This window comes from Lipotes vexillifer, unplaced genomic scaffold (genome assembly GCF_000442215.2).
Source record: "Lipotes vexillifer unplaced genomic scaffold, Lipotes_vexillifer_v1.1 scaffold542, whole genome shotgun sequence".
Lineage (NCBI taxonomy): Eukaryota > Metazoa > Chordata > Mammalia > Artiodactyla > Lipotidae > Lipotes > Lipotes vexillifer.
In genome coordinates this window covers 1,602,659-1,627,403 of record NW_006773166.1, presented here as the reverse complement: position 1 = coordinate 1,627,403, position 24,745 = coordinate 1,602,659, and the positions used below count along the sequence as shown (strand labels likewise).

General features: G+C 51.2%; 1 protein-coding gene across 1 annotated transcript in view; it reads left to right on the top strand.

Moving 5' to 3' along the window:
• Positions 1 to 24,745, top strand: part of ADCK1 (aarF domain containing kinase 1) — a 109,585-nt gene that overhangs the window by 36,107 nt on the left and 48,733 nt on the right. The window contains exon 4 of the mRNA XM_007448146.1: positions 7,328 to 7,531. Coding sequence (XP_007448208.1) covers positions 7,328 to 7,531 — 204 coding nt within the window. The remainder of the gene's footprint in view (positions 1 to 7,327; positions 7,532 to 24,745) is intronic.

The following is a 24,745-nucleotide window of genomic DNA, read 5'->3' as shown; positions in this document are numbered from 1 at the left end:
GACTCTCAACCACCGTGCCACCAGGGAAGCCCCAAAAACAGTGATTTTTTTTTCCAGTCTTTCTTTTAATATTTATTAGTTGGGAATGGAACAGTGTTTAGTTTGCGATATTCCTCTTAACTGAGGCAAGCCCCTTCTGGGTATTATAACAGAAGCCTCAAGGATTATGAGATTTTCCAGTCTGGCTGGTGGAAATAGACCTTATATGAACACTGGGTACTGTTAACCCTAGTCTTTTGTGGTTGTTATTTCTCTGGCTCAGATAGTTTTTTTGTGTGCACGTGCTGACTAGTACTTAGCTGAATATGTGAGATGGACCCTCAGCAGATCTTCAGAGTTCTTTCTTTGTACATCTGTCCACTCTCCAGTACTCTGTCCTGCGAACTCTAGCTACTTTGGTCTTTCGGGCCTCTCAGCTCTGTCTCTTCAGTTGAGAGAATCTCCTGTTCACTGCCTGGGTTCCCCTTCCCTGCACTGTGGCCTGGAAACCCGCAATGCTGTAAATTGGGGCAACCATAGTTTTCACCTTGTTTGCTTCCCATCTCTCAGGAACCATTCTCCTTCCTTTCCTGATGCCCAATGCCTTAGAAAACTTGTTTTTTCTTTTTTTGGTAAATCTTGTCCACTCTTTTGTTATTTCAGATGGGAAGGTAATCTTGGTCCCCATTTGGGAAGAGATGTTAAGGGTGACATCAATATTTATGGCTTGGACAACTCCAAGTTTAGAGTTGCAATTTCCTAAGATGGGGAAGACTGAGCGAGGAGTAGGTTTGGTGGTGGTAGAAGTGGTGGGAAAGCCATGCTGAGTTTGAGAAGCTCACTGGACATTGGGTGATGTCAGACAAGAAGTTGGATATATGAGTCTGGAGTCAGGGGAGAGGTCTGGGTAGGGGATACGCATTTGTGTATCATCAGCGTGTAGACGGTATTTACCACCGTGATTCTGGGTGAGATTCCCCAGGGGAGTATAGATAGAGTATTGTATTGATCATGTTTTTTGTATTCTGAGGCTTTGAAACTGGGGGTACTGCTGCTCTCAAGGTTAACTAGTTCCAAGAGATAGTAAACAACTCACCTGTGAGCATGCCTTTCATAGGCAAACCAACCAATCTGGAGCCCATACCTGCCAACCACCTCTGTTACTGAGCTGTTACACTCTGGGTCACTATCCACCTGCCTTATTCACCCCAGAGCCAGGTACCAAACAACTAGGAACATCCCCTATGCCCCAAAGCCAAATGAAATACTTAAAACTAGCCACTCCTAAGTCTCACCCATTCTTTCCCATGGAATCCACAATAAAAGCTTTGCCCACATTTCTCCTCACTCCCTCTCTCTCCTGGCCAACCCTGGTGCTTCCCGGTGTGGCTTTGTGTGGCATGCCAACTCTCCTACTTGTAAGGAATTGTGAGTAAAAACTTCTTTCTTTATGATAGTCATTCCCATGTCTGTGTGTCTTTCCATACCTTAAAACAAATTCTAGGTACCCTTACAACAAGTATAGAAATGCCAGTTCTGGCTAAGTGAAGTGCATGCATTACCTCACCTCATTTAATTTTCACAGCAGCCCTATGAGGTAGGTACTATTTTTGTCTTTCTTTTATAGATGAGCAGTCAGAAGTAAACAGAGGTTACATAACTTGCCCAAGATCACCAAATTCTGAGTGGTGAAGTTGGGATATAGACTGTGGCAATCTGATGCTGGCCCTGTGCTCTTAACCAGGATCTACCTGACAGGTAGTCAGAGGAGAGACAGAGGACACTCCCAAGGAGTGGGATTAAATTTGTGGTCAAGCTCCTTCAAAACCTTTATAAACTGCAACTTGTTTTTTTTCCCCCAGGACATGATGAGTTAGTTTTACTTTTTTGCTTAAATGAGAGCTTAAAGCAAAGGGTGACATCCAGAAAAGCAACCTTGAAGACCGTCCTGGCCTGATTTCTTGGGGATGAAGGAGTTGCAGTTCCATTTTTTTTTTTTTTTTTTGCGATACGCGGGCCTCTCACTGCTGTGGCCTCTCCCATTGGGGAGCACAGGCCCCGGATGCGTAGGCTCAGTGGCCATGGCTCACAGGCCCAGCCGCTCTGCAGCATGTGGGATCTTCCTGGACCGGGGCACGAGCCCGTGTCCCCTGCATCGGCAGACGGACTCTCAACCACTGTGCCACCAGGGAAGCCCTGCAGTTCCATTTTCATGATGAAAAACACACACGTGGATCATAGCATCCTGGAAAATTGGGGAAGAGATTCTGGGTTCTGCACCAAGCTGGTCCAGTCTGCATGGGAGAATCTTGTCAGCTGGACTTTTCTATTTCCAGAAGATGTTGAAGAAGGGATTATTTTTTAAAATTCTCCTCCATCATTGATATAATACATATTAGTTTTAAGAAATTTGAAAAATACAGAAAAACCTATAAAGAAAAGTACTCTTTTAATCTCACTGCCCAGAGATAACACTGTTTACATGTCAGTGCATTTCCTTTGGGTCTTGAATCTTTGATTAGAAGAATCCGTCAAGGGGCTTGTCTGTTTTGGGGTCTGTCTGTGACCTTGTCTTTCACTGTCTCTTTCTTCCTGTGATGTGTGGGGTATGTATATGCGTCTGTCTCTTTTGTCTCTGTCTCACAGTCACACCCCGAAATCCCATTGGAGACACTGCTCAATTCTGATGGGAAGCCTCTTTGATTTGGTCTGGCTTTGGTACCTTTCTGCCAAGCTTGGCGCTCGAGATCCCTACTCTTGGGGATTAGACACGAGTAAAGGATTGCTCTCCTTGGGCCTTTACTCCATCCCTCCCAATCAATAATTAACCAGTACTGAGTTGATCTTATTAGCTATTCACTGCCCGCCCCCCCCAACCCCAACCCAAGCTGGCTAATGACAATGCTTTTAATTAATATGAGGCAGATTAAAACTCATTACAACAAGGTTATTGGTAATGAGATAATCATAAGGCAAGTTACTGAGCTGGGAGTGAAAACAAAGTTGGAGGAGGGGCAGAGAGACACTGCCAGCCGTTCCTGCCATGTTTTGGCAGGAACGGAAGGGGGAGTGTGGGGACTCTGCAGCGAGGACACGTGGCAGTGACATACCCAACTAGCTCGTGAAACCAGGTGCTGGGTAAGGGCAGGACTCGGGTCCAGTGAGCAAATGGGTGGGGAGTGTTAGGGCAGTAACATGTGTTGAGAAGCAAGAGCTGGTGTATTGAATTAAGAATATGTAGTTTATGACCTGATGAATGAGGAGCGCAAGCCTCCTACATGGGGTTGGCTGGTAGCTCCCTCGGCATCCAAGCTTCCACTGGGGAAGTGAAACGCAGTGGGTTGTTTTGATTGAAGGTACAGTTTAAATACACCCTCACAGAGGAAGTAGAGTCACAAGATTTAGTATTACTTACAGATCCCAGAAGCAAGGATGCTCAGTGAGCTGGGGGAAGGGCAGTCCTCCATCCCAGGTACCAGCAAGCAGGAGGTGAATGCTGAAAGAGGGAGTTTGCACTAAGCGAGTAATTTCTTGAAATTCTGAGTGGGACCTGCCTTCTGATCCCAAAGGATGGTGGAGCTGTAGGAGCTGTAGGAGCTGGAGCTAGAAAGGGACACTGGAGACCAGAGTGCCTGCTCTGTTTTTCAGCATGTGTGTCTTTTGGCTTTAAAAGAACATTTACACTTTTTGGTTAGTGGCAATGTCCCTCACCCCCATGTGACTCTGTGTGTGTGTGTGTGTGTGTGTGTGTGTGTGTGTGTGTGTGTGTGTGTGGTGTGTGTGTGTGTGTATTTAATTAGAAGCTGGTTGAAGGTGACTTTGGGGCTTCTTTTGTTGAAATGTGGGTGCCACTTGCAGTAAATGCTGATTCAGCTTCATGGATGATGGTTTTGTGAGTGTATGACCCAAGGTTGTCATCAGTCTACATTTATAGCTCATGCATGGCTTGCCCTGGGGTACACAGAGTCTACAGGGGACACAACACATGGTCTCTGTCCCCAGTGGCTGATGTGCCAAGTAACCAGTGAGTCAGCAGTAGACCAGCCTTCCTGGGCTTGTGTGACCAGAGAGGGCTCTCTGCATTGCCCAGACAGTGTCCTGAAGGTGACCATCACTTTGTGCCAAGAGACGTCCTACCCAGGACTGGCTCAGGCCACAGGTGAGGGGCAACAGAGCCCTGGCTCTGTTCCTTGGTAGGAGGGCTTGTTAGGATGAGGCTAATGCTTTCTGAGGGCTGCCAGCAGCAGAGATAAATGCAGATGTGAATCCAGTCTAAAGAAAATGGTGGAGCAGGTCTTCAGCATCACACACACACACACACACACACACACACGCACACGCACACACACCCACCCACACACACACACACACACACACAGATGCATGTTGTTATGTTCTCTCGATCTGAAATGCCCTCCTTTTTTATTCTAATCTTTTCAGGGGCTAATCCTGTGTATCAGCCAGGGACTAGTCATACCTGTAATTTAAATATAAAGACTTATTCACTAGGAAAAGGTAGTTAACACCTAAAAGGAGTAAAAGAAGATTCTAAAGGTGCAGAATTAGTAAATGCATAAAGCACCTGCTCCCTCTAGGGCTGAGGGGGTGGTGAACAAGAATAGAGCTAAAGACTCAGCTGGGGGCCTCCCACCTGCAAGGCTGGGATGCTGGGCTGCCCTGGTGATGAGACGTGATGGCGGGCATGGTCCATGGGAACAGCCTGCCAGGTGGCAGAGAAATTTGTAGGAGGGTGTGACCTGGAGCTAGTGTGTAGGAGCCGCCTTCTGGGTGGTCAGAACACTTGCTGGAAGATATGGGGCCTGAGTTGGTCCACAGGAGGGGCCCATCAGGTAGTGGAGAAATTTACAGAGGGTGGGCTGGTCCATGAGGGCCACCAAAGTGGTCACCCCCAAGCCACTACCCACTGGCTGATGAGCTGAAAACAGTGCACGGGGACAATAAGGGAGCCTCCTTGTGCTGTGGCCTTGCAGTGTCCCCCAGAGCCCCCTGTTGACAAAGCCTAATAGCGACCCATCTGACAAAGGAGAAATGACACAGGGTCTAGCACCAGCATCACAGCGTACGCCAAAGAAGCGTGGATTTGCAGCTGAGAGGCCCTGTGTTCCTGAGCTGCATGCACCCCGCTTCTCCCCAGGAGCCAAGCCTCTCTAATTCCAGCCCTCTTGTTTCTCCCATCTGTGAGCTCCGTGGTCCTCAGTGTGATCCTACTGCCACGTGTCATTCTCTGTGTGTGAGTGGCTCTGTCACATCTCCCCACGAGGTGGAGGGTGTGGGACTCGGTCAGCCCCCAGTGAATACACAGTGGTTGATGTCTTTCCTGGGAGGGGCAGAGACAATGGGGTGTGTCCTCACTCCGCCTTCCAGTCCTCTGCCTTGACCCTGCAGTGGCTTTGGCGTGAGGGCTGGCATTCCTCCTTGAGGGAGTGGGCAGCTGGGTGCCAGGGCAGCCTCACCGGGAGCCTCTGCTGGGACCTGGGTTCCAGTCACACCGTACCTTAGGACAAATGGATTGTGGATGACTTGCTGGCTGCCTCTTATTTGGCAGGGTGGGAATTGGGGTTGATTATTTGAGCTGTAAAGAGTCATTTTGTTCATAACAGCCTGGACTCATGGAGGGTGGGGAAGCGCCCAGTTCCATATTTGACCACGTTTGCCTTCTTTCTCACTTCCTCAGAACGTGAGTGTGGCCTTGGACAGTAGTGACCTTCTACCATCTGACACCGGCCAGCTCAATTCCCAGTCCACCCCCCCTGCTGCCCCCATGGGCCTTTTACTCATCTAGGGAAATGTGTTCTCTCCCCACACCCGCCCTGCCTTAATTCTTAGAGTCAATTCCCTTCTCTCTGCACCCTCCTGTCAGGGAAAAAAGACTCTTCTTGGCCTAGTTTGGACCAGGTGCCCGCGCTCTGTTCAGGGAGATAGAGTCATGTTGACATAGGCTTCCCCAGTAGTGGGTTGGGGCGGGATGCAGAGGTGTCCAGCAGAGCCCTTGAGGGCCTAAGGACAGCTTGCGAGTGCCTGGAGTGTGGGGCATCCCTGTGCTCTAGAGGGAGTGGATAGATGGCTCCCTGGCTGCTGGGACTAGGATGTTCAGGGCTGCAGTGTTCTCTTCTTAATTCCTAAGGTAACGGTTTTCTGTATGGTTCACTCAGCAACCAATTATGTAGGATCTTTGAACGTTTCTTCCATCTTTGTTGCCAACGGTTATTTATCTCTTCGTGTGGTTTATTGCCTCCAATACACACTTAATTGTGTCAGCATCCTTCATAGCACTTAAGAGAGTGTAAGTCCATCCTAGATATTCACTCTCCCGGTTGACTTACGGGTGGAAGAGGGTACCAGGTTCCCACAGGGCACTGGGCTCCCTTGTCTTTTGTATGTGCCCATGGCTTCATCCTGCTTCAGGAACTGTAGCTCCAAGAAGGCAGGACCCTCAAAATTCCAAGACCCTCAGCTGAGCTGGGGTGATGACTGGGGATGTGTAGCCTGGGGGCGGATGGAGGCCACCTCCCACTCTGGAAGGATAGGTGGGCATCAGGCTGCAAGTTAAGGCCGGCTTGTCCTGCACAGCCTGCCCTGCTGCCTACCCCATGTGCCTGATGCTCCCTGTGAAGTTCTCCTTCAGTTAACAGGAGACCCCTGCTAAAGTTTGCTGCGTTAAAGAGCTCTAGGTTTGAAGCGTTTACTACACCTTCCTTTGACATTTGTTAGCTATTTCTTGATAAGCAAAACATCTGAGTTTCTTATCCTTAAAGATACCAATACTTGCCTCCCTAAATTGTTGGAAGGATTAAAAAAATAATGAATATGACCATGTTTAAAAATTGTAGACCTCCAAACAAACAGTATTATTAGTATGACTGAGGGGTAGGTGACAAATGCGTGAACTCAATGTATCTTTGAATGAATCATAAGTGTAGATTAGAATTGGTTGAAAGCCTTGGACAAACACTAGTTTCTGAGGGAGTGGGACTTGGACCAGGTAAGTTTTGAAGGAAAGGCGATCAGAAGCATCGGGCCATGTCAGGAGGCTGGCTGCAGTTTGAGATTGGAATTGACTGCTCCGGGTACCGGGAGACTGAAGGTGAATGACGGTGTGTGTGTGTGTGTGTGTGTGTGTGTGTGTGTGTGTGTGTGTGTGTGTGTGTGTGTGTGTGTGTGTGTGTGTGTGTGTGTGTGTGTGTGTGTGCGCGCGCGCGCACATATGTACACTGGGGGCGTGGTGATGGTGAATCAGGGTTTCTAAGCAGAGGGGGCAGGAGAAGAGAAGAGCATCCAGCGGACAGTGAGCATTCACATCTCTCTGGCCCTGCCTGTCTTCCTGCAGGTGCACCTTCGCTCTGCCAGGCGCCTTTGCGAGCTCTGCTGTGCCAACCGGGGCACGTTCATCAAGGTGGGTCAGCACCTGGGGGCTCTGGACTACCTGCTGCCGGAGGAGTACACCAGCACGCTGAAGGTGCTACACAGCCAGGCCCCGCAGAGCAGCATGCAGGAGGTCCGCCAGGTCATCCGAGAGGACCTGGGCAAAGAGGTACCCACCTCTGCCAGGGGGGATGGGCTTCCGAAAAGGCCCCCACAGAGTTCTCGCTGCTTGGCCTCAGGCCCTGGGGTCCACCAGTGGTGTGGAACTATGCTTTGCAGAAACTTTCAGTGTGAAAGCAGAGAGGTTAGAAGGAACCTCAGTGGCCCTCAGTATAAAATATTAGTTGGGCCATACGAAATCGTTGATATTTGACTGTTTTTGACCTGTAACTTAATATGATTCATATGGTTGAATTTAATAATACCTATCAATTATTGAGGGTTTACTGCGCGCTCACAGCTGCGCTGTTTCCCACATGTTATCTCATTTAGTCCTCAGGGCAAACCTATGAGGTAACCCCATTTTGCAGATGAGGGATGGAGACTTAGAGTGATCAGGTAGAGCATCCAAGGGGACTGTTAGTAAGTGATTCCAGTGCACTGCTCTATCAGTGAGCTGTCCTAATCATTCAATGCTATGACTTTTCCAGAACGTCTGTGGGCCACCGTTTGATTACCTCCAGTGATAGGAAGCTTATTCTCTTACCTGCTGCCTAAGGTGGTCCATTCTATTATCACTCATCTCTAATTGTTATACATGCTTCCTCCTAAGGGCTAGGCCTGCCTCCTCAAACTTTCCTGATCTTCATCCACCCCATGGAGCAAAAGAGAAAGGGACTGAGGGCCCTTCCATACACAGCCCTGGTCACACTCCTTTGGACTCATGCCAGTGACCTGCAGGATGTGTGGGACCCAGATTGCCACAGTGGTGTGGATCCTTGCTGACCTGTTCTGCTCATCTTGATTCTGGGGATGGGGAGGGATTGGAGCAGCCGTCTGCAGGGTGCCGACTGGCCGATCAGGCCCAGACTTACAAATTATGTGCTATAATTTCATGGTACCCCAGAGAACGCTAATTAAAAAAAAAACTTCTTTACTCCCTTCACCTATTATTATATTTGAAATTCTCCTCTTAGAGAATCCTTTGGATCTGGAACTTTTCTGAGCAAAATAATCTTAAAGTCAGGCCTAGATCAGCTGATGCCTTTCCTGAGATTATTTTATTACCTTTGGTGCCTCCCAATTTCCCCAAATCAAATCTTTAGCAGGACTTTCAAGGTCTACCCCATCCACTTTCAAGTTGCCATGGTCTCTGTCTGCCTGGAATCTCTTTACCCCATTCTCTCCCTGTCAAGTGATTCCTTGTGTTTCTAGGCCATTCGTCCATCTGTCTACCAAATGCTGGGCACTGTGCGAGATGCTGTGTGTCCCGGCCAAATCCCAGCTCTTTGCTCCTTCTGCTTGTGCCTTTTGTAGTTTGGTTAGTTGTGTCTAGCTGGTTTCATGGTAAGTTGTAAAGTCTGGGGATGAAGACCATGATGGTCCTTTTAATGCTATCTGCAGTTCCAGAATAGGATATGGTATATCGTGGGCACGAGTGTTTGTTTAATGAACCAATGGCTGGTAAGTGACAGTTTCCTTAGGCTACTGCGGACTGGGCAGAGAGTAGGGGCAGAGATTCGTAAAGACCATGTTCCATGTTCTCTGGTCTGCGTGGAGCTGGCCCTGGCTGTCGGTGCCTTTCTGTGGAGCTGGTATCTTGTGCCCGGCATCCAGCCAAAGGTGAACCACTCCTCAGTGATAGCCTGGCCTGGGCTGGCCTCATTAACTGACTCTGGGGGGCCTGGGTCGCGCAGGAGGTGAGCATAGAAACCTCTGTGGATTCCCTTCCTACTGAGGAGGAACATCTCCTCCAAGGAGACGGGCGGAAGACTGAGTGAAGATTTAGGGCTGGTGTCAGGAGCAGACCACAGGCTGGGAACAGCGGGCTTAGGATGCAGGGGCCGCAGGCAGAGGGGACGGGATTGGCATGGCACAGCCGTGTGTGCCTTTGCTTCTTGCCAAGACTGTTGGCCTCCTGCTTCCTACAGCATGAGGTGCACCCCCAAATTAAAACTAAATAAATCACTAAAACTAAATATAAAACTAAATAAATAATAACAGTGTGAAGTGCATCATTGCTAGCATGTGGCAGCTCAGTGGAGGGTGGAGGCAAGGGAGGGAAGGCAGCAGATTAACCCTTGGAGGCCGACTCGTCTCTGGAGAGCTGGAGGGGGAGGCAAGAGCAGGGCAGTGGCTTCCTCCGAGCCAGGGTGGAGCGAGATGGGAAGCTGGGGGTGTCAGCAGTCATGGTGTGCCCGCCCAGCTGGCATGTCTGGGGTTGGAGGATGCTGCCTGCATCTTTAGTGTCTCTTCTCTAGGCCCCCCAGCCAAGTCCTCCTGAGCGTGGTGGCCTGTGGCTTCTGACCCACAGCTTGACTTGAGTCCTCTGAGAAAAGGAAGCTAATGTCAAGGTCATGGCTCAGAGGGGGCGTCCCTCACAGCTGGGAAGCTCAGAGACCTCTGGTTTCTTACCCGGCACTACAGGTGCACAGTCAAAGTCTTCCCTCACCCCTTTTGTTCCCGGTGACACACTTTCTCAGCCTGTGGGTGGAGGGAGGGGAAAGGAGACAGGTGGGAAGCAGGGTAGGTGGGTGTGGGGCTGTGAGGGAGGGGAAAGTCACTCACTCTGCACTTCCCTCCTCCTCCAGTGAAGTGTCCTGTGACACTTCTCGGGGAGCAGCCCTCCCCCCAGAAAGATGTTTGTGCCAGCCCCACTGATCCTGGGCTCCTCACCTGCCCTGGGACCGTCCATTCCATCCCTGGTTCCAGGAGTGTGGTGAAAGGAAGCCGAGTCTGCCATGCATCACCATCTTCTTCCTAGGTGTGAGTCCTTGTGTGGGCTCTGAGGTTACCTGGAGCTCAAAGACTGCATAGCTGCCCCTAGATCTCAGACTGCAGAGTGAGGAGAGGTGGCCAGAGGAGCTCGAGGCCGGTGCGTCCCAGCTTGCACTGATTGGTTCCCTCTATGTTCTTAGGGGCCCCTCCCATCGGCAGAGGCCTTGCAGGGGTCACTAATATCCTCAGACTGATTCCTGTCCCAGGCAGATAGGGCTGGCCCTGAGGGGTGTCCCCAGCATGGGGGATGAGGGTTAGGTGGTGGCTCTTCTGGATCCCATGATTTGCACTTGGTTCTGGATCAGTCCAAATCCCTGGACAGCAGCCAGTGCTGTCAGTGCAGAGGTGAGGGCAAGTGAAGGGGTACCATCCTGGCATAGGGATTGGCCTGGGTAGGGAGTCAGGGGGACTGGGTAGCTAAGGGAATGGCATGTGAGGGATGGGACAAGACCTCAGATCTCCTGATCTTCTGGCCAGTGTTTTGTCTCTTATTATCAGAGCTTCTGTTTGGCAGAAATCCTCTGTAAATCACTTTTCTATGTGTCCGTGTATCTGTGCCTTGGAAGTTTCTACTATTATTACCACAAAGAAACTTACTTTTTTCTTTTTCTTTTGAATGTTAGGCTTAAGTCCTGAAGGACAGGTCCTGGGAATCAGTCAGAAGTCAGAACTCTAGGAGGTGGGGTCATTTCTGCTGCTCCCAAAGTGACTTGGATCTGGAGTGTGGGTTGGAGATGGTCTCAACCTTGGTCTCCTGACTGCCCTTGGGGCTGTGGGTCCAGGTGCAGTGCTGATCTCGACCAGCAGATGGCGCCTGAGCTCGAGAGTCAGGGAGGGGTGTTGAAGACACGGTCCTTCCTTACAGAGGGGAGCCCCAGCAGCTGGCTGAGATTCAGATGATTTCTACTCCTGGGCATGGTCCATGCTGTGGAGGGAGCCTGGGCTGACACCTCTGACCCTGAATGGAGCAGACACAAGCCTAAGGTGCGAGACTGTTGACCATCCTGGTCCCAAGGAGCTCTCGGCTGTGTGTTGGAGGACCTGGCAGGGTTCTTCACACTGACCACCAGCCTATCCTTACGGCTTCCTCGTTTGGAGTAGGAGTCCTCTAAGGCCCCCTGCAGGCTCTAAGAGCATGCAGTTCTATGGTACAACACGTTTTCCTTCATTTTTCCATTTCTTCTTTCTCTTTGTTGTCTAAGCAGCTTGAATTTAGTGAGAGAGGCACAGAGCTGGAAGCTGTGGCTGCAGCCAAAATGGGTAAGACCTCATTCTGGCCCCTGAAGTCTGGGGTCATCAAGAGGTACACTCATCACTGTAATACCTGGCCATGTAAGTGCCTGCGAGAGAGAGAGAGAGAGAGAGAGAGAGAGAGAGAGAGAGAGAGAGAGATATTGAATAGACGCTTTCTGAAGCAGGTGGCATCTGACCCAGGATCTCAAAGATGGGTGGGGTTGGAGGAGGTGGAGGTTGGAGGAGGGGATTACTGATTAATGAGATGTGCCAAAGATGCAAGCAGTGGAAAGCATAAAGTACAGAGAGTGCACAGTGAATAGTCTTGTTGACTAGTATATGGGGTTCAAGCTGGTGGCCAGTGGAGCCGAGGTTGCAAAGTTGGGGCTGAGGTTACATTGAGAGGGGCCTTTGAATGTTCTTTTCATAATGGGAGCCTGGAGGAGAGGGGCCTGAGCAAAGAAGGACAGAGTGGAGCCGAATTTTCTTAGTAACATGGGAGATGAGGTCATCTTTTACAGGTGGGGAAGGTGGAGGCGGGAGGTTGGAGGTGGGCGGAGAGCTTGGGGGTAGGAGTTACAGTGGGACTTTGGAAGAGATGATGGAACCCTCAGCTGCAATGGGACAGTTATCTTTGGTCATAAACACACACACATATCTCTCCCCACCTCCCCAGCACATACAGACAAGTCCAATCTCCTTACAGTATATTTCAGTGAATGATCCAGTTTTGTTTATTGTCCCGGAACATAGTTGTATCAGATAACGTTCTTTCCAACCCTTAAATTCTATGAAAAACCAAAGGAAATGAAGTTAGGGGCTGGAGCAGAGCACAGAAATACCTTTGTTAGGGGCAATGCTTGTGCTGGTATTGGGGTGCTGGCGTTTGGCTTCTGTGCTCTGAAAGATGTTTTACCCGTCTTTTACCCCTGAGCTCCCACAGGGTGGGGATCTAGACTTCACCTTGTTTTGTAACTCCCCATAGCTCCCAGGACAAGGGCTCAATGTTCTGATGGGCCATCTGACCAGAGTGGCTGTGAGAAGAGAACCACTGTGATTCAGATGGGAAAAGGCACCCGTCATTGTTTCATACAAACCTACAGGTACGGGTGGAGGGCGATGTTTCAGTTGTAAAAGCAAAAGTTCAGAAAAAGAGATGAACATCATTCATCTCTCAAGCTTGCTGGTGGTGGCAGAGAGAAGGCACTGTTGACCTGAGGACCAGCGGAGGCAAAAGCAGAAGGTGGGGAGGTGAGGCAGGAACTCCTGGCCTGTGCAAGGGGTTCCTGGTGTGGGACCACTGGGTGGGGGCCGTGCAGAGACTGGAACAGGGGCTTGGGTGGAGGCCTCGGGGGCTGGGGGAGGGGACCGTAGGCTTGGAGAGTGAATGACCGGCTCTGGGCTGAGCCATATCATTTCTGCATGCCTGCACACAGGACTTCTGCTGGCACGCAGAGAACTTTGTGAGAACTAGGAAAAGGTGCCTGAGCTGGGCATCCCTTCCTCCAGGCGGTGACCGCTCTACCAGGGCTGGATTTTTATTCTTCTATTAGTCAGGATTGGCCAGAGAAACAGAGCCAGTAGGATACATGTGTGTGCTTTTATCTAATAAATAAATAGTGATTGATTGATTGATTTTAAGGAATTGGCTTATGGAATTATGGAGGCTGGCAAGTCAAAAGTCTTCAGGGTGGGCCATTGGGCTGGAGACCCAAGAAGAGCTGATGTGCATCTGCTGGCAGAATTTTCTCTTGCTTGGGGAGGTCAGTCTTGTTCGATTCAGGCCTTCAACTGATTGGATGAGGCCCACCCATATTAAGGAGGGCAGTCTGCTTTACTCAGAGTCTACTAATTTAAATATATATCTCATCCCAAAACACCCTTACAGAAACATCAGAATAATGTTTGACCAGATTTCTGGGCACTGTGGCCCAGCCAAGTTGACACGTAAAATTAACCCTCATAGTTCCCCACGTGTCCCTTGGCTCGGTTTGCACATTTGTACCCTGGGTCCTGCTTTCACACGGCCCTTGAGCTTCTTTTTGAGCCTTTGAGGTGGGCAGGAGCCAGGCTGCCTGTTGGTTTACTGGCTTTGTGACCTTGGACATGTTATGTATCTTCTCTGTCCCTCAGTTTCCTCATCAGTAAAATGGGGATAATAACAGTACCTGCCTCACAGGCTTGCTGCAGGGATTAAATGAATTAATGAATGTGGAGCATTTAGAGCATGCCTAGCACAGGGCAGATGACCAGCAAAGGTTAGCTGTTGTTTCTGTGTTGCGCTGGATGCTTCATATGTGCGAGGAACCAAGGTTCTGGGAGACTTTAAATGGTGGAGTTGGGTCTTTAACCAGGTTTTCTGATACAAGGTATGGTCCCAGATACTATTTTGCTAGAAGAATCGACCTTTCTCTTCCCCTTCCTGATTGGTACCCAGCATTCCATCTAGTGGCCAGCCCCTTCCCTCCCACTGTTAGAAACCTTGCACAGGCTGCCTTGGAGCCTGTCTCCTGGGCTTCTTGAGCACCACCCTCCCAACAGACCCCCACCTTGGGGGCTGCTGGCAGCTCAGCGGGCAGTTTCCTGAGGCCCGTCAGCAGCACCTCCTGTGTACTGTTGGTCTGATTCCGTGGATGAGGTGGAGCCACGGGTGCCCAGGGCCGTGAGTCGGCGGCTGTGCTGTGTCCAGGACCCACCGTGCCCTCCTCACTTGCAGGAAGGCAGCTGGACTCAACTTCCCTTGTCCTGGAGGAGGTGGGTATGGGATGTGCGCAGGGCTGAACATGCCCTGGGTTGGACTAGGGCTAGAGAAGAGCTTAGGACAGAGGTAAGAGGAGCCCCTCCTGCCCCCGGGGCTGATTCCACCTGGGGGCCTGCGGCTGGCAGAACACTTTCCTCCCTGATGACACATGCCTCCGTGCTCTCGTGTTCCTTGCTGCCTTCTTTCCAATGCCGACCCAACTTCTCCCTGTCCATCTCTTATTTGTTCACACATGTTTATGGAGCACTCCTCTGTGCCAGGTACGATGCCAGCCCCCGGGGATCCGTGCCCTCTGGGGCTCCTGCCCTGTTCTCGCACACACTGGCACGGGCCGGGCCAAGGTCAGCTCACGCTTTACCACCCCTGGGCTGCTCTATTGGCCTGCAGCTGAGGACCACCCTGAGGGCTTCAGCTGTCTGTAGAATTGCTTCTTTCGGTCTTCTTCTGGCGTCTGGTTTCTTTGTCTCCCCAGACAGCACCCCTCCTCCCCAAGGCTACTGTGTGAGCGTTCTGGGAATGGAACAGAAGGAGCTGGAATGCAAGGGGGAGCGGGGGAGGGGACGGGGGGGGGAGCTGACCACCCTCCCTCCCGACCTGGTCTCATCCAGCCTTCCCAGCAGCTCTCAATAAAAAATACATTTATATTAAAAACATAATGAAGAATAGAAAAACATTTTGCCCCCAATAATGCTGAACATCAAAAGGAGATTTTTATCAATTACGAGAGAGAGATTTTGGCCATAAAACGGTAATTTAACGAGTGGGAGATGGATGGCGGGAAGCATTCCTGTCAGCCAGGACGGATGGCGTGCCATTAGTCATTGGACGAGAGACTGAGGCAGCCACACTGGCCCTTCCTCCCCAGGCCTCCTGGCCCGGCTCCACCTCAGGCCCACACTGCTCTGCAGGCCTCCTCCTCTGGGGTGGGCGGGCGCCCATGCCGGTCTCTGGGGCGCCTACCGTCCGATTCTTCTGTCGTTCCTGGGTGAACCTTACCCAGCCTGGGCCACGTCCCTCTCACGCCTGTGGAATGGAGGCCCCTGGAGAGCAACTCAAACGCTGCCCCCCGCCCCCTGCTTTCTTTCCAGCCCCGTTGGCCTCTCCATTCTTCACACAGCTGCACCCTGGCTGCACAGGGTTCTCCCATCAACCAGCATTTATAACTCAGGCCTGTCCTCTCATGTCCCTCCTTTATTTCTCAGGCTCTTTATCATCCTTTGATAAAGGATGATGAACAACACCGTGTGCGCGTGCGCGCACACACGTGCACACACACAGACACACACACACACACACACACACACACACACACACACACACACACACACACACACACACACACAGTGAATGCCTGCCAGGTATCAGGCATTGCTTTAAAGCTTTCCCATGGATCAACTCACTTCTCACTAGAACCCTCTGAGATGGATACCACTATTCCTTATTTTACAGATAGGAAACTGAGGTATAGTGTCTGAAGTGGTCCCCCTGGGCCTCCTCATGTACTCCCAGTCAGGATTAATGGCTCCTTCGCGCTTCCCCCATTGCAGTTCTTTGTTGTGTTAGGATTGGTTGCTTTTCCATCTTGAGTCCCCTACGGGGCCTCATGTGGGCTCTGCGCAGAGTAGGTGTTAGTATGTGGTTGGGTTGACTTGTAGAACTGTTTCAGATGCCCCTGTCCCCTTGAACTGGGCGGTCCTCTCACTTCAGCCTGCTCGCCTGGTCATCTCAGAGCTCCGCTTATGTTCTCAGGATGGCAGGTCTCTTCCCACTCATCTTGGGGTTTCCTCAGAGCTCTGTCCAGTGCTTGGCACACAAAAGATGCCTAATAATGGATTATAACACACGCTGAGACACTCCATCCAGCGTAGGACATCGTGGTGTGGGGTTGGAGGGCCTGGGGTCCTTGGCGTAGCCAGCTCTGCGCCTGGCTCGGTACTGGCCCCCTTTTTCCCTGGGACGTTCCCATATGAGCCTGTGGAGGGCTGGGCGAGGGTGCGTCGGGGGCTATCTAAACTACGGGCTGAGGGCCTTCCCTGGCGGTCCAGTGATTAAGACTTTGCCTTCCAATGCAGGGGGTGCAGGTTCCATCTCTGGTCAGAGAGCTAAGATCCCACATGCCTGGGAGCCAAAAAACCAAAGCATATAACAGAAGCAATATTGTAACACGCTCAATAAAGACTTAAAAAATGGTCCACATCAAAAAAGTCTTAAAAAAAATAAAATAAAAAAATAAACTAGGGGCTGAGGCTCAGTCAGCGTCTGGCTTCTAGAAGGAGCAAAAGGATCATTTCTGAGGCAGCGTGGCATGAAGGCTAATAAAATAGGCTCTGAATTCAGAGGGCCTTGCACAAATCCCAAATGCTACCATATTCTAATTGTATCATTAGTTCTTTCTGAGCCCCAGTTTCCTCATCTGTAAACAAGAGTGGTAATAAAACCTTTGTATTAATAGGGCTGTGATGAGGATTGAAAGATTAACCCATCTAAAATGCAGTGCGCAGCATATGGTGAATCCCAGTAGCTGTCAGCTGTGGTTGTCGTGTATAAGGTTTTGAGGAAGAACTGAAGCAATAAGACGGGACCCTCAGATTATATCCAGCACCTCACCTGGTACTTGGATCTTCCTGGGGTTTGACAGACACTGGATCTTCTCGTTCAGCCCTCATCTTCCAGCGGCAGCTGCTTTAGACACAATTTATCCAAGAGCGTCACTAACTCATGCATTGTAAGGGTTTAGAAATCATCTTGTTCAAGCCCAGTTTTTCACAGGTGAGCAAACTGAGGCTCAGAGAGGAGAAGTAACTTGCCCAGGGTGGTACAGCTGCTTAGTGGTAGAAGCAGGCCTAGAACCCGGGTCTCATGACTCCTGATCCAAGGCCGGTGCTCTTGGACTGTTCTGTTCAGGGCTGGAAGCTTAGTGCCCAGAAGGAGAGGCCCCGTACAGGAAACGAGGCAGGTCTTGCTCTCAGCGAAACCCAGAGGGCCTCAGGTAGCTTCCACCCTACTTGGGACCTTGTAGTTTCTTGTGGACTTTCAGGAAGCTGTATTTTCCTAAGTTCATCCCTCAAAGGGATGGATTCTCTTCTTCGTATCCTTCTATCAGTCCTTGTCTGTGCTTTGGGGAGATTATACCCATGCGCTTACCAGTTCACCTTTGGCGCACAGGCCATGCCTGGGGTGCTCCCCTTCTCTGGGATCTGTCCTGCAGGGTGGTACCCAAACCCTCTGCTTAGCTGCTGTGTCTGGGCTGTTCCGTGGAGAAAGAAAGGGCCTCAGCTCATGGTGGTCCCACTCACTGACTCAGGAAGGTTGGGGTGACCACTTGCTGCTTTGCTCACTCAGAAAATACAGGTTTGTTGAGCAGCTGATAGGTTCCTACCTGTGTGCCAACGCTGTGGTGGATACAGAAAATATCAAAGCCACGTCACTCCCTCCCGCCTCCCCCCCTCCCACCCCAAAGCCAGGCAGACAAAACAATACACAGAGGGAGTAATTAGAGAACAAACAAGGCCTCACCTGTGGGGCTGATGAAGGAAAAGTTTGGGGGAAGTTCAGAAGGGGATTCTTGGAGGAGGTGGGCCTTGAGCTGGGCCTTAGAGGATGAGTAAGGGAGGGAAAGTACGACAGCACATGAGGCCGGGCAGTGTGGTGGCGAGGGCTGACCACAGCTTGTTTTGTGCCAAGAGCAGACCAGTGGGGTTGGAGTGACAGGGAACTTTGTTGGGGTGTCTTAGTTTGCTAGGGCTGTTGTAACAAAGTACCACAAATTGGATGACTTATACAACAGAACTCTATTGTCTTGTAGTTCTGATGGCTGGAAGTCCAAGATCCAGGTGTCGGCAGGCCTGGTTCACCTGAGGGCTGTCGGGGAGAATCTGTTCCCTGCCTCGCTTCTGGTGTTTGGAAGCCGATCTTTGGCGTTCCTTGGCTTGTAGAAGCATCACCCTGATCTCTGCCTTTGCTCTCACCTGGCGTTCTCCCTGTGTGTGTGCGCGTGTGTGTGTGTGTCTGTCTCTGTGTCTGAATTGCCCCTTTTCATAAACGCGGTCATGTTGGATTGGGGTCCCACCGTATGCCAGCGTGACCTCATCTTAACTAATTACACCTGCAAGGACAGTGTTTCCAAATAAGTTCATGTTCTAATCCCCTAACTGGGGGTTAGGACTTTAACACCTGCGTATTCAGAGGACACAAATCAACCCATGACAGGTGGGTGCGTTGGGTCTTTTGTGGTTGTGAGGATCAGAACCCCAACTTGATCGAGCTGAAGCAAAAAGGCAGATGTCCTGTCTAATGTAACCACATCTTAGGAAGGCTTGGGATGGAGTTGAGCCTTTGGGGAGCTCTTCCCGGACTCCTCTCTGCCTCCCCACTTCTTCCTGCAGGTCAGCTTCATTCATGTTCCCTCCATGACCACCTGGCACTGGCAGCTCTCAGCCTCACCTCTTTCCATCTGTGGCCCCAGGAGGATTTCCCCCCACCACTCTAGTTTCATTTTATAAAATAAAGTGTCCCCCTTCTTCCCCCCAGTTCATGTCTATCTGGAACCTGAGACTGAAATAAGGTTTTTGCAGATGTAATTAGGCAACTTAAGATGAGTTTACACTGGATTAGGGTGGTCCCCAATGACTGGTGTCCTTATAAGAACACCATGTGACAATGGAAGCAGAGATCTGAGTGATGTAACTATGAACTGAGGAGCTCTGAAGATTGCTGGCAGCCAGCAGAAACTAAGAAGATGCAAGGAAGCATTCTCCCTTAGAACCTTCAGAGGGAACGCAGGCCTGCCAATGCCTTGACTGCAGATGAGCTGAGCTTTTAGAACTGTGAGACAATAAATTTCCGTTGTTTTAAGCACCCCCCCCAGTTGGTGGTAATTTGGTGTGGTAGCCCTAATTAGCAAATACAGTTGTCTGTTCCATACTGACCAATCACTGTGGTCGGAGGAGGTGGGGTCTGTAAGATAATTACCCCCCTCATTTAAACCCCAAGGTTTAGAACTGGGGTCGGGTGGGAAGCAGCAAGGCAGAAGAAGGCATAAAGATGCATAAGGCCAACAGAGCCGGAGATGTTCATGTCAAAGGATGATAATGTTAGTTTCTTTTTATTTGGTACTTGCTATGTAGTACACATTGGCAGGATGTTTTACAGATATTGCTTCTAACCCTTAACAATAATTCTGCAAGTGTGATAGATTTTGCCGTTCCAATTTTCCATATGAGGAAGCAGAGACCCCGAGAGGTTAAGTAACAGCCACAGTCACATAGCTAAAGGAAGCAGAGCCAGGCTTTGAACTCTGTTGCCTAAGGCCTTGCCCCTCCTGCATTCCAGCTGCCAGCCCTGAGGAGGGACTTGTTCCCGGAGGGTGTTAGAGTGGACATAAGTGTTGGGCCTTGATGTGTAGGCTTTAGGGGGTGGCCACAGGCCCCAGGAAGTAATGTTAAGTCAAATCAGCTAATAGTGTGTGTGTGTGCGTGCGTGCGTACGTGTGTGCAAGCTCCCGTGACTGATGGAAAAAGACATTTCGGGCAGAGTTAGCCAACATTGCAGGATGGATAGAGGGGCCCAAGGCAGGAGCTGTGGGAAGGGGCTCTTTCCATCATCCACATCTGGCAGAGGTGAACTCTCCCTACAGAGCCTTTTTTTGGCTGTCTCCTGGGGCTTGGGCAGGGCCAGTTTCTTCTCTCGCCATCCCCCTGGAGCTCCGACCAAGTGTCCCGAGCTGGGCAGTGAGTCAGGAGGCTACAAGCCAGAGGATGAATGCCACGGTCACTGCTCTTGAAGGAGCTGGCCGGACAGCTGACCCCATGCCCTCTGGGACTGCTGGAGGGACTGCGGGATCCTCATCTTCTCCTTGAACGAAATTGTGGCCTTTCCTTCCCTTCCCAGGGAGAAGGGGTGGGTCTCCACTTGCAACCCTCAGGGCTGCGGTTGGTGGTGTGGGCCGGCTGGATGTGCTCGCAGTGGTTTCTGTCTCCATGTGAGCCAAGCAGTTGTCTTTACTGGTGATTGATGGCTGGTGGAGAAGCGATGATCTGGAGGAGTCCCAGGTTCTGCCCCATCCTACAGTGAACATAATTGCCAACCTTGGCCCAGTGCTCATGGCGTGAGAGGTGCTCATCCTAGTTGGGGATTCCCAGAATATGACTCCAAGAAAAGGGTTCCAGTGCAAGTGGTTTTGTGGGAAGCTCAGGGTCTTCCAGTAGGAAGTGGGAACGTGGTCCAGGGAAGAGAAGTCAGCTGGTGGCTGTGTGCTTTTAAACCTGCTCCGCCAGTGGGTGAATGAAGGTTAATGCTGTGGGGAGACTGGGAAACGGTGCTAAACAGTCACCTTAGAATCATCCCACTCAACAGCCAAAGGAGAAGGTGGGGTGTTTATACACCAGCTTTCTAACTTCCTGAGTGATGGCTGCTCCAGAGGGCTGTTAATTCCTGTGGTTTTGGAGGAGGAGTCCTCAGGCACAGATGCAAATACAGAGAATTGCAAATCAGGCCAGAGAAGGAGGAAAGATCTGAGGGAATGGGGGGACACTGGCAAACTTTGCAGGCATCATCTCCCGTAATCCTCACAGCTGCCCTATGAGGGGAAGTACTATTATTATTCCCATTTTACAGAGGAGCAAACCAAGACCAGAGAGGTTGAGTCACATGCTTGAGGTCACACAGAGAGTACCAGGCAGAGTCAGGAGCAGAAGCCAGGGCTAACTGCAGAACCTAAGCTCCTAACCACTGCGTTCCCTTGTTCTCTGTAAGGACCCCTGTGCTTTTCACAAGGTTTCATACTTCTGGCATTTGATGGATTCTTCCAGCATTCCTGAGTGGGAGGCGGGACAGGCAGATGGGGAACCTGGCAGGTCAAGGAACGGAATGGTTTATTAAATGTTTTCCCCTTCCCTAGCATGTGTTAGGTGTTTTCAAACACAAGGTCTCATTTAGTCCTCACAGCAGCTCAGCGAGGTAGGTATCCCTTTCCCCATTTTTTCCAGATGTAGAAACTGAGATTCAGAGACACTAAGTAACTTACTCAGTATCACACAGCAGGACAGTGGCTCAACTGGGAACTGAACCTTAGTGTTGTCTGACTCCAGAGACCCACACCCTTCATGGAGGCGAGGGGCTGGTTCAAGGCCGCGCTGATGGGCCTGTGGGACCCAGTCTGCCTCTGAGGGCCATGCTCTTGCCTCTGACATCACCCCAGTCTTTCCCCTCACCTTCAGCCCTGGGCTGGCCCTGGGCCTATGTTGCCTCAAGAGCCAATCAGATGGTAGCTGAGGAGGTGCTCTAAGGAACCTGCTGGGAGGTCATCAGGCTCTCCTCTCCATCTCACCTCTGGACAAGGTGCTCCCCCTGTGTGTGTGCAGGCAGGGGCTGGTGATGGGGGAGTGGGCTGCTCTCCCACAGACTTCTCCAGAGAGGGGGCCCCCTCTCCTCCCACTGCCCCCGCTCGCCGTCTACCTGATGCTGCTCCTTGGCAGCAGAGGGAGGCAAGCCCTCCACGTCCGCCTGATTTATGTTCATCGTTGAGACAATAATGTTTAATCTGGAAAGGGCTAATCAATTTTTTATGCTGATTATGAATAGGCCAGCTGTGCCTGCTTCTTTATTCATGGAGCTTTAGGAACAAGCCCATGTCCCAGGCCAGGCTCCCTTGGTGATTTCTGCTGTAGGGGGCCCAGCTTCAAGGAGTGGTGCCTTGGGTGCCTGGCCTGTGCCACTTTGGAGGTGACTCCATGTGTGTGTGTGTGTGTGTGTGTGTGTGTGTGTGTGTGTGTGAGAGAGAGAGAGAGAGAGAGAGAGACCAGAGAGGGTAAGCTGACTCCAGGTGGAGAACCGGATATAGTGTGCATGGGTGCATGTGTGCCTGTGTAGAGGGTGGAATGGGCTGGGGAACAATTAGGGGAGCGTTGGATGGAAGGTCAGTGTCACAGGGTCATAGAAGTGGGAGGGCGATCAAGGATCAAGTACCCTGACACCTCCTTTTACAAGTGAGGAATTAAGACCCAGAAACGGTGAAGCAACTTCCCTAAGGGCACGCTGCTGGTTGGTGGCAGAGGTGGGGTTAGACCCCCCTACTCGGAGGACAGAACACTTTCCACAGCAGTACGAGCAGGGCAGAGTCAGAAAGGTACTGTGTGGGCTGCTCTCCTTGAGTTATTGACATCATACAACTCTGACATCTCGGAGGAGCTTGTATTTTAGGTACAGAATGAGCTGTAGATGTAACCTAATGAGAGGTTAAGACAGGCTGAGAGAAAGTTCTCTGAAGTTTGGGCTACAGTTTTCAGGTGTTCTTGGAATCAGTGAATAGGGTCTTAGGGAGGGGTGAATTAGGACACTCTGAAAGAGGAGAAACCTGAGTGGGACTTCAGTGCTGTAAAAGGAGAATGAGCAGAAAGGCCTGGAGAGGGCCTTTGGGCAGGTGGAGAGGCATGAGCTGACGGGCAGAGGCAGGGCTGAGGATCTCAGGGAGGTGTCTGAATCTGAGCCAGACCAGGGAGCCTGTACCTCTGGGCCTGGGTGGTGTGGCTGCCCCACAGGTTGGGGTCCCGTGTGTGGACCCTCCACCTCCCTTCCAGGACGTCACCAATCTTTTGCTGATTCATTTATTGGCTCAGCAGATGTTTAGTGAGCTCGCTGTGCGGGCGCCGGGGGTTATGTGCATGAAGAAGCTGCTGTCATGGTGCTTGTTATCCAGTTGTGGGGACGGCAGATGCTAAACAAGCGATCAGGAAAGTGAAAATCTAATGACACCTCATAAATGCCACGAGAGAGGAGGAGTGCTCTGAGTGTGGGGCTGGGTGGCCTTTCTGAGGATGTGAGGATTAAGCTGAGGCCAGAGGGTAATTAGGGGAAGGGGAGGCAGCACAGAGAACAGAGAATGCAGAGGCCTCAGGGTGGGGAAGACAGTGGATCTGTCTGGGGGCAGAAAAGGGGTGGTAGTGGCTGGACAGACACCCTGGAAGGTGAGGCTGGAGAAGGGCTGGGCCCGTTCGGGACAGCCGAGGTTGGCACTGACCGGCTCCCTGCAGAGGACGGTGCAGTCCAGCCTGCAGGCTTGCAGGGGATCGGGGTGGAACTGGGCGACCAGTTACAAGGCTTCTGTGGTCGTCCAGGCAAGAGGTGATGGTGACTTGGACGAGGCGTGGACAGATGTGCTTTGGAGGCTGAATCAACAGGACTCAAGGATGAATCACATGGGGAGGGGCCAGGGAGAGGGAGGTGCCACAGTGGACTCCTGGGGTTCTGACCACAGCACTGGAGGGGACGGTGAGGAGAGTGTGTTAGCAGGTCAGCCTGCAAGCAGTTTGGGGAAGGGTCTTTCTACAGGGCTGGGGTTTGCACAGTGGCCCCCTCTCTCCTTAGTGGTCAGAGAAGGCCGGAGAGTCCACATGGGTCTGAGTAATTTGGGGTTCAGCATTGAGAGGCTGGGATCCAGCATTGGGTTCCTGGTTTCCAGATATTAAAAAAGTACCCTGGGGCTTCCCTGGTGGCGCAGTGCTTGAGAGTCCGCCTGCCGATGCAGGAGACGCGGGTTCGTGCCCCGTTTCGGGAGGATCCCACATGCCGCGGAGCGGCTGGGCCCGTGAGCCATGGCCGCTGAGCCTGCGCGTCCGGAGCCTGTGCTCCGCAAATGGGAGAGGCCACAACAGTGAGAGGCCCGCATAACGCAAGAAAAAAAAAAAAAAAAAAAAAAAAAAAAAAAGTACCCTGATCTGACGTGAGCTCTAGGGCCGTGTGTGTGTGTGTGTGTGTAACGGATTTTGTAGGAGAAGCTGTTACTTCAACAGCTGGAACAACTTCTGCAAATTAACTATGTCATCAGCATTGTGATGAGGGGTCTCTCATGGGCCCCCACTGCTCCTCCCATCTTTGGTGTGTGAGCCGATGACAGGTAGTTCTGCGTGAGGACTGAAGCTCCTTGGGAAGAGGGGAAGATGCTGTTTCAGCCAAGCAGGTTTTAGGGTTTGGCCTGGGGGCTGGGAAGGAATGACATGTAGGAGGCAGCTGGGGGAGCAGAGGACGCCTTGCCCTGGGAAGCGGGTGAGGACAGGACTGGCTCTAGGTGTGCCACCTGGCACAGCAGAACTGGAAGCAGTTATGTGCCCTTCCTGTTTCCACATCTCAGGGTTTGCACCTGACCTGTGTTCCCCCCACTGCCAGTGCAGCCCCTTGTCACATTCCCCAGCTTTCTAGCCCTTTCTCTGTCCTGGGAAATGCAGCAAAACAATAAAAACCGACTTGTACTGAGAGTGTTACACTAATGCTCTATTTCAGGGCCTGTTTTAGGTTCCTACTGCTGCTGTAACGAATTACCACAAATTTAGTGGCTTAAAACAATACACGTTCATTATCTTATTGTCCTGTGGGTCAGAAGCCCTGAAATTCAGGTGCTGGCTGCTGCATTCCTTCTGGAGGCTCTGTGGGAGAATCTCTTTGCCTTTCAGCTTCTAG